General features: G+C 42.2%; 1 protein-coding gene across 9 annotated transcripts in view; it reads right to left on the bottom strand.

The window, feature by feature from the left end:
* LOC125458672 (glutamate receptor 3-like) overlaps positions 1-17,440 on the bottom strand; it is a 384,493-nt gene that overhangs the window by 304,713 nt on the left and 62,340 nt on the right. For all 9 annotated transcript variants that reach the window (XR_009446706.1, XR_009446707.1, XM_059651391.1 and 6 more), the window contains exon 3: positions 15,830-16,069. Coding sequence is in view for 7 of the 9 variants with exons in the window: in XM_059651391.1 (XP_059507374.1) it covers positions 15,830-16,069 (240 nt within the window). In the remaining 2 variants the exon portion in view is untranslated. The remainder of the gene's footprint in view (positions 1-15,829; positions 16,070-17,440) is intronic.

Raw genomic sequence — 17,440 nt, 5'->3', positions numbered from 1 at the left:
GAAACATTTTCCCAGCATGAAATGAGCATTATGAGGGGGCATAATTTTAAATTGATTAGAAGAAGGTACAGGGGAGATGTCAGAGGGTGGTTCTTTACACAGAGAGTGGTGGGTGTGTGGGATATGCTGCCGGCAGTGATCGTGGGGTCAGATACTTTGGAGACTTTTTAAGTGACTCTTGGATAGGTCGATGGAGAATAGTAAAATGTAGGGTATGCAGGGTAGATTGATCTTAGTAGGATAATAGGTTGGCACAACATCATGAGCTGAAGGGCCTGTACCGTCCTGTGCTGTTCTATATTCTATTTGAATCATACTGATCATGCCAGTGTTTGTCTTCACAAGTCTCTTCAACTAAGCCAAATTGTATTACAGCTCACCATAGCCTTTTCATTTACCTTTTTTTCAAACAAATGGTCAAATTTCCTTTGTGAGGGGAATGTACAGATTTTTCTTCAATTGTAGGTGATTGAAAACAATTCCAAAAGTTCAACAACACATTGTGTAATATAGTTGGGATCAAAGTCATTGCATTCGGACTAGTTTTGGAGCTTAAAGCAGATGAAAGAGCCAAATTAGCAGCAGGTCTGCCTGCTCCCAATCTGCACAAGTGTTGATCCCACCTCTAAAATTATTGGACTTTTAGCTGTATCATGTGACACTTGATGATGTTCATTTTAGGTTCAATGCAGTTTGAAGGACCCCTGCGTAAAGTTGGTTTCTACTGAGCAGGGCAGGCACTGGATCTGCTTCTGATGACTCTTTGCAACGAATCAATGTGAAGCAAGATTTATTCTTTTAAGCAAATGATTCTGTAGAATCAACAGAAACAAGAGGGCTTCACTCGAATCAGTACTTGCCTTTCCAAATGCATGTTAATCCAGTCCCTCAGAATCCTCTCCTACAAATTACCCACCATCAATGTGAGGCTCACCAGTCTATAGTTTCCTTGGCTTTTCCTTACAGCCTTTCTTACATAATGGCACCACACAAGCTACCTTTCAGCCTTCCGATATCTCATCCATGGCTGATGATACAAATATCTCAGCAAGGGACTCAGCAATGTCTTTCCTAGCCTACATAATGGCACCACACAAGCTACCTTTCAGCCTTCCGATATCTCATCCATGGCTGATGATACAAATATCTCAGCAAGGGACTCAGCAATGTCTTTCCTAGCCTTCCACGAAGTTCTGGGAAACACCTGATCAGATCCTAGGGATATATCAACATTTTTTACGTTTTAAGATGTCTAGCACCTCCTCTTCTATAATTGAACTCTTTTCATGACATTGCGATTTATTTCCACAAGTTCCCGAACTTCTATGTCCTTCTCCACAGTAAATACTGATGGGAAACATTCATTTAGTATCGCACCCATTTTCTGTGGTTCCACGAACAGATGGCCAAATTGATCTTTAAGGGGCCCTACTGTCTCTCTCTAATTACTTTTTTGTCCTAAATGCATTTGTACAATTTCTTTGGATTCACCTTTACCCTATTTGCCAAAACCATCTCATGTCCTCTTTTTGCCATCCTGTTTTCGCTCTTAAGTGTATTCCTATGGTCCTTATATTCCTCCAGGGATTCACTCGATCCCAGCTGTCTATACCAGATATGTGCCTCCTTATTTTTCTTTCAACAGAGCCTTAATTTCTTTACTTATTCTTCGACCGTAGGCATGATATGTGCTCAATATTTCAAACATAACGATGCTGCTAATAATTGGGAGCTCCATGACATTTACGATACACATTTATCTTTATTGAGCTTCATTTTGATGGCTGCATGAGTGTCAGATAATTTCTTATGCCTGTTGATATATCCTTCTGTAGATGAATTCTGCATTAACATGCCATCAATTGGCATGTCAACTGATATATCACAGAGGTTACTTCGCCAAATATTTACTGTCATACATTAATTGAATGCTACTTCATCGATTGTATTTGGATCATACTGACCATGCCAGTGTTTGTCTTCACAAGTCTCTCAAACTTAGCCAAATTGTCTTGTAGCTCACCACGGACTTTCCCATTTACCTTTTATCAAACGAGTATCTACTTTCCTTTCCGAGGGGAATGAACAGATTTTGCTTCAATAATAGCTCACTAAAAAAAATTCCAAAAGTTCAACAACTCATTGTGAAATGAAATTGAGATCAAATTCATTACATTGGGCCTAAATCTGGAGCACAAAGCAGATAAAAGGACCAAATTAATGGGTCTGCCTGCTCCCAATCAGTGCAAATGTTGATTCTACCTCTGAAATTATTGGACTCCCAGGTATATTGTGCGACAGCTGAAAACATGTCATTATATGCTCAAAACATTTTGAAGGAAATGGGGTAGCGTTAGTTTCTGATGAGCAGAGCAACAACTTATTACACGCATGGGAAATTGGGTCTCTCAAACTTGATTGAGATTTTTGAAGAGGTGGAAAACAAGATTGATGAAGGCAAAGCGGTAGACATTGTCTACACGGACCTTAGCAGAACATTTGACAAGGTTCTGCATGGTAGACGGATTAGTAATGCTAGACCACATGAGATCCGGGTCAGTTAGCCAACTGAAGACAAAACTGGCCTGAAGATAGGAGACAGAAGGTGACGTTAGAAGATTTGATTTTTGGATTGGAGGCCTGTGACCAGCAGTGTGCCACAAAGATCCGTGCTGGTTCCACTGCTACTCATCATTTGTATAAGTGATTTGGATGTGAATCTAGCTGGTACGGTTAGTAAATTTGCAAATGACACCAAAATTGATGGTGCAGTGGACAGTGAAGAAGATTATATCAGAGTACAATGGGAGCTTGATCAGATGAGCTAATGGGCTGAGGAGTCACAGATGGAGTTTAGAACATAGAACATAGAACATAGAACAGTACAGCACAGAACAGGCCCTTCAGCCCACAATGTTGTGCCGACCATTGATCCTCATGGATGCACCCTCAAATTTCTGTGACCATATGCATGTCCAGCAGTCTCTTAAATGACCCCAATGACCTTGCTTCCACAACTGCTGCTGGCAACGCATTCCATGCTCTCACAACTCTCTGCGTAAAGAACCTGCCTCTGACATCCCCTCTATACTTTCCACCAACCAGCTTAAAACTATGACCCCTCGTGCTAGCCATTAAATTAAATAAATGTGAGATGTGCATTTTGGTAAGGCAAACCAGGGTAGGACTTGGTCGGGCCTTGTGGAGTGCTGCCGAATGAAGAGACCTAGGGGTGCAGGTACATTGCTCCATGAAAATGGAGATACAGGTAGTTAGGGTGGAGAAGGCGGCATTTGGCATGCTTGCCTGCTTTGGTCAGAACACCGAATAGAAAAATTGGGATGTCATGTTGCAGCTGAACAGGGCATTGTTGAGGCCAACTTTGGAATTTGGCATACAACTCTGATCGCTTCTCTATGGGAAAGACGTTGTAAAACCTGAGAGGGCGCAGAAAAGATTTACAGCATGTTGCTGGGGTTGGAGGGTTTGAGCTATAGGGAAAGGTTCAATGGGCTGGGGCTACTTTCCCTGGAGCGTTAGAGGCTGAGGGGTGACCTTATAGAGGTCTACAAAATCACGAGGGGCAAGAATCAGGTGAATAGCCAAAGTTTTTTTTCCCCAGGGTAGTGGAGTCCAAAACTAGAGGGCATAGGTTTGAGATGACAGGGCAAGATTTTAAAAGGACCCGAGGGGTAACATTTTCATGCAGAGGGTGGTGCATGTATGGAATGAGCTGCCAGAGGAAGTGGCAGACCCATTTGCCCACCTGCAATACTCTTCCCCCACCTGGACCCCTCTCTCCGGCCTTTCACCTACACTCAATCTGTTTATTTAGAACTGTTGAAGGCACATTGGTTGCCTCAATTTCTCTGCACCCTCCTTAAATGATTCCAACCTATCCTCCCAGGAATTGACTGCTCTCAGATCCAACAATAACTGTGATTAAGCCTGACAATAAGGGTAGTACTGTTGTAGTCTGGTATACTGACCTCTACATTGCAGAGGCTGAGTGCCAGCTCTCAGGTACCTCCTCCCATCTTCCCCTGGACCATGACTCCCCATTGGGACATCAAGCCATTGTGCCTACTATGGTCACCAACCTCATTTCATCTGGTGATTTCCCCACCACTGCCTCCAAGTTGATAGTCCACTAACACCGCAAAGCTCACTTCAACTTCCTTCCCAAAATTCACAAACAGGGCTGCCCATTTCCGAAGAATGGTTCAGACTCGAAACATCAGCTTTCCTGCTCCTCTGATGCTGCTTGGCCTGCTGTGTTCATCCAGCTCTACACCTTGTTATCTCAGATCCTCCGGCATCTGCAGTTCCTACCATCTCTGCCCAAGCAGACACATTGTTTCTGCCTGTTCCTGCCCTACAGAACTCATTTCTTGCTACCTTGATTTGGTCTTTTCTCCCCTGACCCAGTCCCTGTCCACATACATCCACGATTCCCCTGACACTTTACACCAGATTCAGAATTTTAAGTTTGCGGGCTCCAGCCACCTCCTACTTGCCGTGGACATACAATCCCTTTACATGTCCTTTCCCCACCAGCATGGTCTCAGGGCTCTCCACTTCTTCCTGGAACAAAGACCTGACCTGTCTTTATCCACCACCAGCCTCCTCCACCTGGCTGAGCTTATCCTCACCCTGAACAACTTTTCTTTTCACTCCTCTCACTTTCTTTAAGTCAGAGGGATAGCTATGGGTACCCGCATGGGCCCCAGTACTGCCTGTCTTTTCAGCAGGGTAAGTGGAACATTCCTTGTTCCAGTCCTATTCCGGCCCCCAACCACAGCTCTTTCTCTGACATATTGATAATATCATCGGTGCGGCCTCCTTCTCTCATCCGGAATTGGAAAAGTTTATCGATTTCGCTTCCAATTTCTACCCCATTCACTTTCACTTGGGCCATTTTTGACTCCTCCCCTCCCTTCCTCAACCACTCTGTTTCCATTTTTGGGGACAGACTGGCCACCAATACCCACTATAAACCCACTGACTCCCACAGTTACCTTGACTACATATCTTTACACCCTGCTTCCTGTGAAGACACTATTCCATTCTCCCAGTTCCTCTGTCTTCATCGCATTTGTTCCGATGATGAAAGATCACTCGACCTGAGATGTTAACTCTGATTTGTCTGCACAGATGCTGCAAGACCTGCTGAGCTTTTCCAGCTAATTCTATTTTTGTTTGTGAACGTGGTCTCGCTTCATCAGAACCATTGTATTTTGTCGTGGATGGCTGTCGAGTTGTTTGCAATAATTCAAGCATAGTGAGTTTACTGGGTATGTTTTCTAACCAAAACATCTTTATGTTTGCTTGCCTGGAATATTAAGTCAAATGGAAGATTGATATTCCAGAGCGATGCTGAATTTGCTTTTGCCCTGGTCGATACTGGAAATTTCTTGAGGCAGCCACATTGCCTGTTCTATGTTCAACAGGCCTATTCTATGTTCAATAGGAGTAATTTGAAATCAATTGTTTTAGCAATCATTTATCACATAAAAAATAAACAGGATCATCTAGTTTCTTAAAAATAAACAATTTAGGATCTCCTTCTGCCCCTGCACATTACAGAATGGAGAAAGATGCCTTTGGACACTGACAAATGTTCATTACAAATATAAAATGAGGCTCAAGAATTAACTTCAGATAATTTTGTAATTCTTCCAATAGCGTTATTCCAAAGCCATTCCTGTTACAATTTACCTGAACTCTTGTACAAGTTTAGCCTGAGCACTAAGCTTCTCAACCTTGCGACACAAAACCAAGGATTTCTGTTTGTCATTTTATTGCCTTACTTACCTTTTATTACGCATTTAAGAGCAACGTATCTTGTTATGACCATTAGAATTTATAAGATGGCTATGTTTTAAACTCTTTGTTTTAACTTAAGACCATAAGACATTGGAGTGGAAGTAAGGCCATTCGGCCCATCGAGTCCACTCCGCCATTTAATCACGGCTGATGGGCATTTCAACTCCACTTAGCCGCACTCTCCCCGTAGCCTTTGGTTCCTTGTGAGATCAAGAATTTATCAATCTCTGCCTTGAAGGCATTTAACATCCCTGCCTCCACTGCGCTCCGTGGCAATGAATTCCACAGGCCCACCACTCACTGGCCGAAGAAATGTCTCCTCATTTCCGTTTTAAATTTACCCCCTCTAATTCTAAGGCTGTTCCCACGGGTCCTAGTCTCCCCGCCTAATGGAAACAACTTCCCAGCGTCTACTCTTTCTAAGCCATACATTAAGGCAAACAAATACATAGAATGGAGGTGGTTAGTGAAGACAAAGTGGTGACATGGATGCTGAAGGACATTTTTAAAAAAATTAATGGGATGTGAACATTGCAGGCTGAGTCAGCATTAACTTCCCCCCCACCTTCCCCGAACTTCCCTTCAGAAGGCGGTGGTGAGCTGCCTTCTTGAGCTACTGCAGTCCATTTAGAATATGTAGATCCCCAATGTTTTCGAGAGGAGGTTTGAGGATTTTGATCCAGCGACACTGAAGGAATGGTGATGTATTTCAAAGTCAGTATGGTCAGTGGTTTATATAGGAACTTGCAGGTGGTGTTCCCATGTATCTGCTGCCCTTGTCTTTCCAGATAGTAGTTGTTGAGGGTTTGGAAGGTGCTTTCTAAGGAGCATTGGTGAGTTTCTGCTGCCCATCTTGTAAATGGTTTCCACTGCTACTATTGAGAAATAGTGCAGGGAGTGAATATTTGTGAATGTAGCACTAATTCAGTCAGTTGCTTTGTCTGGGATGGTGTCAAGCTTCTTGTGTGCCATTGGAATTGTACACATCCAGGCAAGTGGGGAGTATTCCATTACATTCCTGAACTTGTGTCCTGAATGATGCTGGACAGGCTTTGGGGAATCAGGAAATGAGTTACTAGCAACTGGATTCCTAGCCTCTGACCTGCTTTTGTAGCCATTACGTTTATGAAGCCATTCCGATTCAATTTCTGGTCAAAGTCAACCACAAGAATGTCGATGATTAGAAACCACTGAATCACCAGAGGATGTTCAAGGAATTGAGTGAAGAACACTTTGTTCAAAAGGAATTGGATGATTTACCCTGGTGAATCTGGGAGAAGAATTCTATGAATGTTGGGAAAAGCTTTGGACTTTAATTCCAAAACCATAATTCGGCAAAGAGGGCAATATGATACATAAACATAGAGTTGGTTTATGGTGTGTTAAGTTACTATCTTTCCTATAGCACAGTGTATTAATTGCTGACAAAGTAATATCTAATCAATATTGATTTTAATTATTTTGTTACGGTGAGGCCCGAAGGTATGAGACCTTGCTATGTCACTCATTTGCACCAGTCACTGAGAAATGTATATCCCTTTCTTTAAATATTCAGTGTTTCAGGAATCACCACGTTCGTACACCAAGGTCCCTCTGCTATTTGTCTCTCTTTCTTCTTCTCTCATTTTAATTTCAAAATAAATTACTTTTAAACATTTTTAAACAATGTAAAGATCACCTTTCTACCCAGACTGAGAGACTCTCTGCACTCCTGAAATACTTCCTAAATGTCTGTACTCTCCAATTTGACAACGTTAGCAATACTTAAACATCATTTCCCTTTTTTCTCAAATCCAATCACTTCAATCCATCTCCAAGACAAAACCCTCGTAAATACGATACCATTCTAATTGGAGAAAATTCACTCTATTCTCACCTAATATTTTCTTTCCTGTTGCTGTGATTTTTGAAGTGCACACACTGATACTGCAACTAAATAAGGTGCAAACCCCCAAGCACAGTTGCAGTATGTGTGGCATCCTTATCATGGAGGTTCAGGCAACTGTCTATAGTCAAAATGGTTCAGAACAAACAAAGATAGAATGACCAAAATGTTTCTCAGTCCCTCTAACCACCCACTTTTTCAAATTTCCTTCCTGCCCCATCATCCACTTTGCACATTGGTTACCTGCTACCAACACTTCATTTATCCTACTTAGAAACACCTGTTTGCTGCTCCATTCCTTTTCTGGCCCTCTTGACTGCTCCCTCTCACTTTCATGCTCTCTCTTTGCATCCTAACACCGTCTTCACTACTCCGTTCTGCTCCCCCCTCCTTTCGTTCCCCTTGTCCTTCACCCATGCTGTCCACTACTTGCCACTGCCTTCTCATTCCTCCATCCCACTTGAGTGGTGGGAATAAGCAGTAAAGGGAGTGGCAGTGCAGATGGTAGCGACTGGGTTAGGGTGAAAGGGAGCAATAAAGACAGCAGGAGATTGGAGTGAGTGAAATGGAATGAAGTGGGAAAACAGAAAGAAGCAATGGAAATAGAATGAGTGTCAGAATGAGCAGGTGAAGTGAAAGTACAAGGGAGCAGATGAGGAAGTGGGCAACAGTATGAAATGGTGTAGGGAGCAGCAAAAATAGTAAAAAGGAGCAGGAAGCAAAGGGAGTGATGAAGTGCATAACAGGGAGTCGACAGCAAAATAATGGAGTAAGTAGGGAAGGGAATGGCGTGGCTTACAAGGGAGTCAGAGGAAGTGGGCAGTGTGGATGGCATGGAGGGCATGATCTGGAGTGGGCAGCTGGAAGCAGGAGAGACTAGAAACAGGAATCGGGAGGCTAAGGAGAGTGGGAGGAAGTGGCAGAGTGGATGGTGGGGATTATATGGCTGAAGTCAGGAAATGATAGTGATTGTGCTGTTAAGAAGGCTTATGGTGTGTTATTTTCTTGGTAGAGGGATTGAGTTCCGGGACGTGATGTCATGCTGCAACTGTACAAAACGCTAGTGCGGCCTCACTTGGAATATTGCGTGCAGTTCTGGTAGCCCCATTACAGGAAGGATGTGGAAGCATTGGAAAAGGTGCAGAGGAGATTTACCAGGATGTTGCCTGGTCTGGAGTGAAGGCCCTATGAAGAAAGGCTGAGGGACTTGGGTCTGTTCTCATTGGAGAGAAGGAGGCTAAGAGGGGATTTAATAGAGACAGTCAAGATGATCAGAGGATTACATAGGGTGGACACAGAGTCTTTTTCCGAGGATGATGACATCAGCTTGTATGAGGGAGCATAGCTACAAATTGAGGGGTGATAGATTTAAGACAGATGTCTGAGGCAGGTTCTTTACTCAGAGAATGGTAAGGGCACGGAACACCCTGCCTGTCAATGTAGTTAACTCAGCCACATTAGGGGCACTTAAACAGTCCTTGGATAAGCATATGGATAATGATGGGATAGTGTGGGGGGATGGGCTTAGATTAGTTCACAGGTCAGCGCAACATCGAGGGCCAAAGGGCCTGTTCTGCGCTGTAATGTTCTATGTTCTATGACTGGTGTGAAGTCAACAGTGGGGAGTAGACAGCAGGTGGGGAAAGCAACCAGAAGAGGCAGGGAATAACCAGCAGGGAGTGGGCCACAGGTGGCCCAGTGTGCAAGGCAGGGAGCATTTCACATGCAGGATATCTCCTCATGAATTCAAAGCTCCCTTTCAGTCAGCATGATTTAAATTTTTGTAATCCAATCAAATTCACAACCTGCTACAGCATTTATCAAAATTACCAAGTAGTTAACCCATTCTGTTTATGCATCATTTTTCTTTATGCCCTCTAAGCCTTGAAACTCTCATTTCACAACTTCCTGAAAATTTTTAAACTGCTTTTCCTTTGGTAAACAGTCTAATCCTGGAAATTCTTATATGATTTCCATATCTTATGTGATATTTATATTTTGCGATGATTATTTTTCCTACTGCATTATGCATTCAACAAACACTCCTAAATTTAACATGAACTGTATGTAGGAGAAATCTAGCTTAAGTGAAAATGTGAATCTGTGTACTATAAGCCCTGTTGATATTTAATTCCGTCAAAGGATTATTGAATGGTTATAGCAGAGAAAGAGGACAGTTAACCTGTCATGTCCATGCAGACGTGATAATGGGAACTGCAGATGCTGAAGAATCCAAGATAATAAAGTGTGAAGCTGGATGAATACAGCAGGCCAAGCAGCATCTCAGGAGCACAAAAGCTGATGTATCGGGCCTAGACCCTTCATCAGAGAGGGGGATGGGGTGAGGGTTCTGGAATAAATAGGGAGAGAGGGGGAGGCGGACCGAAGATGGAGAGAAAAGAAGATAGGTGGAGAGTAGAGTATAGGTGGGGAGGTAGGGAGGGGATAGGTCAGTCCAGGGAAGACGGACAGGTCAAGGAGGTGGGATGAGGTTAGTAGGTAGGAAATGGAGGTGTGGCGTGGGGTGGGAGGAAGGGATGGGTGAGAGGAAGAACAAGTTAGGGAGGCAGAGGCAGGCTGGGCTGGTTTTGGGATGCAGTGGGGGGAGGGGAGATTTTGAAGCTGGTGAAGTCCACATTGATACCATTGGGCTGCAGGGTTTCCAAGCGGAATATGAGTTGCTGTTCCTGCAACCTTCGGGTGGCATCATTGTGGCACTGCAGGAGGCCCATGATGGACATGTCATCTAAAGAATGGGAGGGGGAGTTGAAATGGTTCGCGACTGGGAGGTGCAGTTGTTTATTGCGAACCGAGCGGAGGTGTTCTGCAAAGCGGTCCCCAAGCCTCCGCTTGGTTTCCCCAACGTAGAGGGAGCCACACCGAGCCGCACCTCCATTTCCTACCTACAAACCTCATCCCACCTCCTTGAACTGTCCGTCTTCCCTGGACTGACCTATGCCCTCCCTACCTCCCCACCTATAGTCTACTCTCCACCTATCTTCTTTTCTCTCCATCTTCGGCCCGCCTCCCCCTCTCTCCCTATTTATTCCAGTTCCCTCTCCCCATCCCCCTCTCTGATGAAGGGTCTAGGCCCGAAACGTCAGCTTTTGTGCTCCTGAGATGCTGCTTGGCCTGCTGTGTTCATCCAGCTTCACACTTTATTATATATGTCCATGCAGACTGCCTGTAATGAGTAACTTATCTGATCCTGCACTCCACCCTTCACTCATAACCCTGCAATTCTTTTCTGTTCAAGTTCTTATCCAATACCCTTTTGAATCTGCATCAATTACAATCTCAATCAGCACCTTCCTGATCTTAATTATTCATTGTGTAAAACATGTTGATTATTTTGACCATCACCTTGAGGTAGTGTATTCAGGCTGTCAAGCCTTCCACCACACAGAAAAGCATACAATGGATGGATGATGCGATCCTGCCTGACAAAATCAATTTCTACAGGCTGGTTAGCTCAGTTGGCTTGCAATACAGAGTGATGCCAACTGTGTGGGTTCAGTTCCTTCCGTGGCTGGTGTTGCCATGAAGGATTCTTCTTCTCAGCCTCTCCCCTTCAGACCCTCAGGTTAAACCACCATCAGTCTTCTTATTCTAATGAGAGAGCAGTCGCATGGCCTGGTAACACAACAGCAAAAGCTGGATGAACACAGCAGGCCAAGCAGCATCTCAGGAGCACTAAAGCTGACATTTTGGGCCTAGACGCTTCCTGAGATGCAGCTTGGCTTGCTGTGTTCATCCATTCTCCAGCATCTGCAGTTCCCATTATCTCTGAGCAAATTTACCTTTTTTGTTTTAATATTACAACAAATAACATCTTTATCTTGTTCTTAATTCTGTTGTTGAGAACTTACCCAAATCTTACGCATATGAATCCTCCAAGGATTCTGTCACTGATATCTTAGTTCACTATAAAGATGTATCCAATTGTCCCCTGCATTCTTACTCAGCTAAGGTATTTATCTGTGTTCCTCTTTGATGTTTTAATTTACAACTAGGTGCAAGGGACCAAACAGTTGACACAGGCTCTGCTGCAAAAGTGCATGTGAGTTTAAGATATGCCTACTCTTTAGAGTGAATGATAGTATCATTTCAAAATGGTGACCAACCCCATCTACACTGGAATTCACTTTAGACTCAGGACATAAATTGTTGCTAAATCTGTGAATGAGCCAAGGGTCAGGATGACACTGCGTGACCCACAGCATTGAGGACTCCAAGCAGCCTTGGACAAGGATGAAGACTGTTTCTCAAAGGCAAAGCTGCCTGAGCAGATAATGGGACCGGTTTTAGCTTCAATATGTACAGCATTTTTATAAAAATCCCCTTGGCGAGAAATAAAGGTTATGACATCGCCACACTGATAAAAGATGGTAGAGAATATGAAGCAATTGTAGCCATATAACAACATCTGCAAGCATTCGGTACAGTTACCAGCACTGGCACAGTATCAGGATGCAGAAAGTAAGCAAACGGTGTGGGAAATGTAGTCTGTTGCTCCCCTGGTAAGGTTGTTGTATTCCAAGACCTTTGCAAATTTTGCTGTGCAAAAGAATATGAAAGAAACCTCATTCCAGAGATATAACTAAAGGTTACAATAATACACAGGTGAAAAACAAGCAGAAGCATCACACTGGCAGCAACAATGAAAGTGCACCTGAGATCTGCATGAGCACAATGGAAGTCACAATGACGGAATTATCCAGGCTCACCAGAGGTTTACAGAGGACTGGGCATGGGAAATTAATTAAATAGGAGACAAAAATTCACTTTCCCTACAGCAGGTTAGAGTTCTGATATAAGTTCTCAAAACCCTTCAGGCAGATCGGCTTTGTTGACCTTGATGGTTGGCAATCTATTTCATATTCATTAGCAAAACTATGAATAATCTGAACATCCGTGCGCTCTGGAATATATTCACAGGTACAATCTTATGAGGGGAGAATGGATTACACCTGCTTACTAATACCCATCTTGGGACAGCTGCAACTTTTAACTCCCCACTCTTCACAAACAATTCAGAGACTTTTTTAAAAAACTTTTATCCTTTTGGTTTCACCCCTTATCTCCGATCTGTGTGTTTGCAGGTTGTATTACTAATTCTTCTTCTGTTTAGTAATTAATAAACTCACTCTCTGTTAACTTGAGAAAGCCTGGTCAAATTGGTTCCTTTTACAATGTACATTCATTAGGATCTGGGAGAAATGTATCTGCAATTGAAGGAATCTGTTTTGAAATTAACCTCGCTGTGACCAGCTCAGGAAGCAGGTCAAACAAGACAGTTCATCATTCTTCACCAAGGAGGTTACTGATTTGGGTTATACCATCAGGAATTATAGCAAATTGTGGGATCTTTGGTTACTGGATGTAGTTGAAGTTTGTGCCTGCTATCCAGGAAGCTGTCAAGGTGCTTACACTCTGCACAACGTTGAGGTTCCAACCTGACAGCCGGGTTGTGGGTGACAAGGGATACCTCTAGAAATCTTGGCTAATCTGCATAAAAGTAGTGTTTGGATAACGAAGGTGTGCAAGATCATCGTGACAACAACCAATGGGCTGTAACAACAAAGAAGACATCAACATACATATAAGTCAAGAACAATCAAGTGAGAAGTCTAAATCTCCAGGATGGCCAAAAAATTAATGCTTTATAAAAACTCAATCTCCTAAACTAATAAATCTGCAATCTTGTTTCTGTGCAAATAGTTTTGTAATTAGCTAATAACCAGACCCAAAATGTTAATTCTGTTTTCTCCTTCACAGATGTTCCCAGACCTGCTGAGCTTTTCCAGCAACTTTGTTTTTGTTCCTGATTTACAGCATCCACAGTTCTTTTGGTTTTTATATGCATATTTCACTCTTTGTGCAGATTTTGGGGAGGAAACTGTATTGCTTTACAAGCTGAGTATGCTAATAAATCAAGGACAAAGATGACACTGCCTGCACAGCAGTCATGAAGACTGGAAGCAGCAGGTTGCTAAACTGAGGATTTGTACATTGGTTGCTCTGCAACTAATAAGCTATCAGTTGTCCATCTGCAAACTGTTTGACATTTTTAAGTAAATTGAATCTACTCTAGTTACCAGTGCAATATGATAGTGATAATTCGATGTTAAGGAAAACAACCCAAGAACATGCCATGGAACGTAACCCCTGTTTCGCTGGTATAAATATTGCCAAAGATTGTCAATTTTTTCTTAATCTGCTATAATTACAATATGTAAATTACAATTTATCTCATGGGAGTAGGTTGCCGCCAATCCTTTGTGCTTTTGTACTGGAAATAGAGAGAGGGGCTAGTTACATGGGGTTAGAGATGGGCTTTGTCACACTTTAATCACCTACATGACCCAAGAACACCCAATCGTGGGGTTAAAATTCCCCTATGATCTTTTGACTCCTGACTCTGCAATCCCCCTTCCTTAGCTTTAGATTTGTTGGTTGTTCCTTCATGCTCTGGAATTGTGGCTCCCTAAGTCATTTTTAATTCCACACCTCCTTTGATGTTCATCTTTAAAACCCATATTATGAACAAAGGTCTTGTGGAATCTCTACTTTGATTTGATGTTTATTGTTTGATTGCTTCTCAGTGAAGAACTCTGGGACATTTTTCCATACTAAAAGAAGAGTAACTTTAAGTTGTTGTAGGAGACAAGAGGACTCTTTTTCTGATGGAATAGGTGCAAAAATATAACACGATAACTTTAGAGACTGGAGGAGCAGCTGATCCTACGAACCTATTTTGTTATGCTATATGAGGGAAGGTGATAAAGCCCAGCAAGGTATGCACTAACTTCAGAAACAACATCAGAACATAATGGTGTGTACTGAATTATATAGTTAGGTTTTAGACATCTGCAAATATTCTAATGTTCACATTAGTCTTTAATGTTTATATTGTGGCTTAAAACATTATTCTTTAATGGTGCCAAACTGGAATGCTGCATCTGTAATGCAAAACAGTGCCCTCCAAATAAAAACATGCATACAACTTAATTTCTGAGCATTGGAAAATCAAATGGGACATTAACAGATACTGAAAACTTTACTGAGATCCTTGCTCCTTATATTTTGAAAATGAAGACATTTCTGCCTATATTGCAATGACCCCAGTCAGATTTGTCAAACAGAATTCTATCATCGTATGAAATTCTGCTACTACTTTTCACAGCTATTTATCCAGTATACACACTGTACAGATTCAAGGTAGGAACACAGAAATAAGGTCAAATGTGAAAACACTTCAGAATTCAATAATTCATAACATAAAAACTACTTTTATTACAGTTCTATCAAAGTTTCAATCAGTCAAACCTTTAAAATATCAAAGCAGAAACTGCAAGTGTGTGATGCCTCTTTATCACGTTTAAGTAAACATTGAGGTACAATTGTAAGTGTTACAGCTGTCAATCAAGCAGTAGCTCCCCTTGGGTGCAGTTATTTGAACAGACTAATGCTCTTAACCAAGCATTCTCTATGCATTCTTGCTGAAAGTAGAAAAGTAACAACTCCTCTGGACTACCCCAAACATCAAATGAAATAATTTCAAATTTAAACAAAACAAAGAAGTTTCCTGCAGTATTCTATTTCAAGACTAATTATAATTTATTTCCTTCAATATTGCTGAGGTTTAATAAAAGTCAAGTTTTCATTTTTTTTACAAAATAGTTTGGGCAAATAATCAGAGAACCCATGAATGTCAAACAGGTGTAAGATTTGTTTGAATGACATATTTTGAATAAAAACTATAAAGCTCCTTGGGTACACAGATTTAGAACATAGAACATAGCACAGTACAGGCCCTTCAGCCCACAATGTTGTGCTGACCTATTGTCCTACTAAGGCCAAACTACCCTGAATACTCTACATTATACAATCATCCATGTGCCTTCTAAGAGTCACTTAAAACTTCCTAAAGTATCTGACTCCACTACCACTGCTGGCAGCGCATTCGACATGCCCAGCACTATTGACACTTTCCCCCAACCCAGTGGTTGCCAGAGTCAATCAAAAGGTTAACAATTTAACTTATCACATTCTAAGTAGCCATGCACGAATACATTAGAAAAATGCAAAATGAATGCTTTGAGTATGACTGCTTACCTCTGTCTGTGTCATACAGGTAGACAAATCTCTCCCATTTGTAGTGGATAAGTAGGCTTAAGAGTGCACCTTGCAGTGGTGGCCTCAGTTGAATTACAAACTGAACCTCTCCTTCCGTGGGGAAGCTCGGAGTGATGAAGGATGTGTGTAATGCTCCACAGAAAGACGTTAACGTGTTCACAGATCTCTTATCATAGAACCCAAAAATGGCATAAACGCCTTTGGAATACTGTGAACAAACTGAAAGAAGAGATCCTTGTTAGTTTTTGACAGCATCACAGTGACAATGGAAATTCAGTTATCTAAATTCTAAATTACTTGCCATTTCTGTTATGTGTGTACAACAAAGAGGGAATGTCAACCCAGGAAACTAGAAAATTTTCACCAATAACATTAAAGAAGGCAACCTTGCTTTTAAAAGCTGACAATTAAATTGTGAGACAGGAATGAAAGTAACAAAAAAGTGTAAACTAAGCAAGATGATAATACTGCTTCTTTTACGGTGCTGGGAAATAGCAGCTTGACAAAGATTTTCATCTTGTACTTGTAAGGATATTTCACAAGGATACAAGTTCAAGAAGAAAGCCAACACTTATACTGCATGAGAGGAAACCACTTGGTTGGCAAGTAAACTGCGCTGTCCAATTGAAGCTGATCACTAGACACCTCTTGATTTTCACTGGGGGATATCCTCAAGAAGATCTAGGTTGTGAGTGCCTGGTTTCAGACTGTGCCACTTCTAGCATGATTAGCAGCATTTTGGACTGGCTGGCTGAGAAGCAGCAGCCATGGCAGTGGCAGAATGGTGCTGGTAGGAGGATTAATGCTATTGTCAAGGGAAAAGTTTCTGCTATACAACGTTCCTCATTCCCCACGGAAGTGCTCAAGCAATTCTAGTGATCTGGTGGGAAAGCAGGTGGGGCTTAGATGGTGACAAGCATGCCTCTACCTTCTTACCTTGTGAAGGTAACATGCAGAGTTAGATTTTACAGCCATTTGTTTTTATATTTGAAGGTAGGATGGCTCAATATAAAAAGTCTGGCCTACCCACTGTCTTCCTGCCCACTCCTGATCTGTCATTCTGTACACCTCCTGCACATCCACCCTTTGGTATGTTGAGGTCTTTAAGAAGCCAGTTAATTATCAGATTGGCTGGGAGTTCTGAGGTGGGCCTTCCTCCCCAGAGCTGTAAAGGCATCTTGCCTCCCTTTGTTTATGGTAGCGAAGCTGCTGTGATCAGCAGTGAGAGTGGTGGTGGGACAGGAAACCATATTTAATATTCTGATGCTCTATCTCAGCAGAAAGACTGTGGTCAGTTTTGGGCATCAGGTCCTAGAAAGAAAGTTAAGATCTTTGAGGTGGTGCTGAAAAGATTCAATAGATGTCTACTGCTTCAGTTACTTGGAGAGATGAAAGATGCTCTCCTTAGGGCAGAGAAGGTTAAGGGGAGATTTAACAACATGTTCCAAATGATGCAGTGTTTGATGGAGGAAGTGTGGGAAAACAATTTTCAGTGGCAGTAACCAGAAGGCATGATTTATGTTCATTGGTGAAAGAAGCATATCTGAGATGCTAAGAAATCTTCTGGAACAAATTGAAACGATCCGTAAT

The sequence above is a fragment of the Stegostoma tigrinum genome, chromosome 15 (assembly GCF_030684315.1).
Source record: "Stegostoma tigrinum isolate sSteTig4 chromosome 15, sSteTig4.hap1, whole genome shotgun sequence".
Lineage (NCBI taxonomy): Eukaryota > Metazoa > Chordata > Chondrichthyes > Orectolobiformes > Stegostomatidae > Stegostoma > Stegostoma tigrinum.
This window is presented reverse-complemented; position numbering and strand designations above follow the sequence as displayed.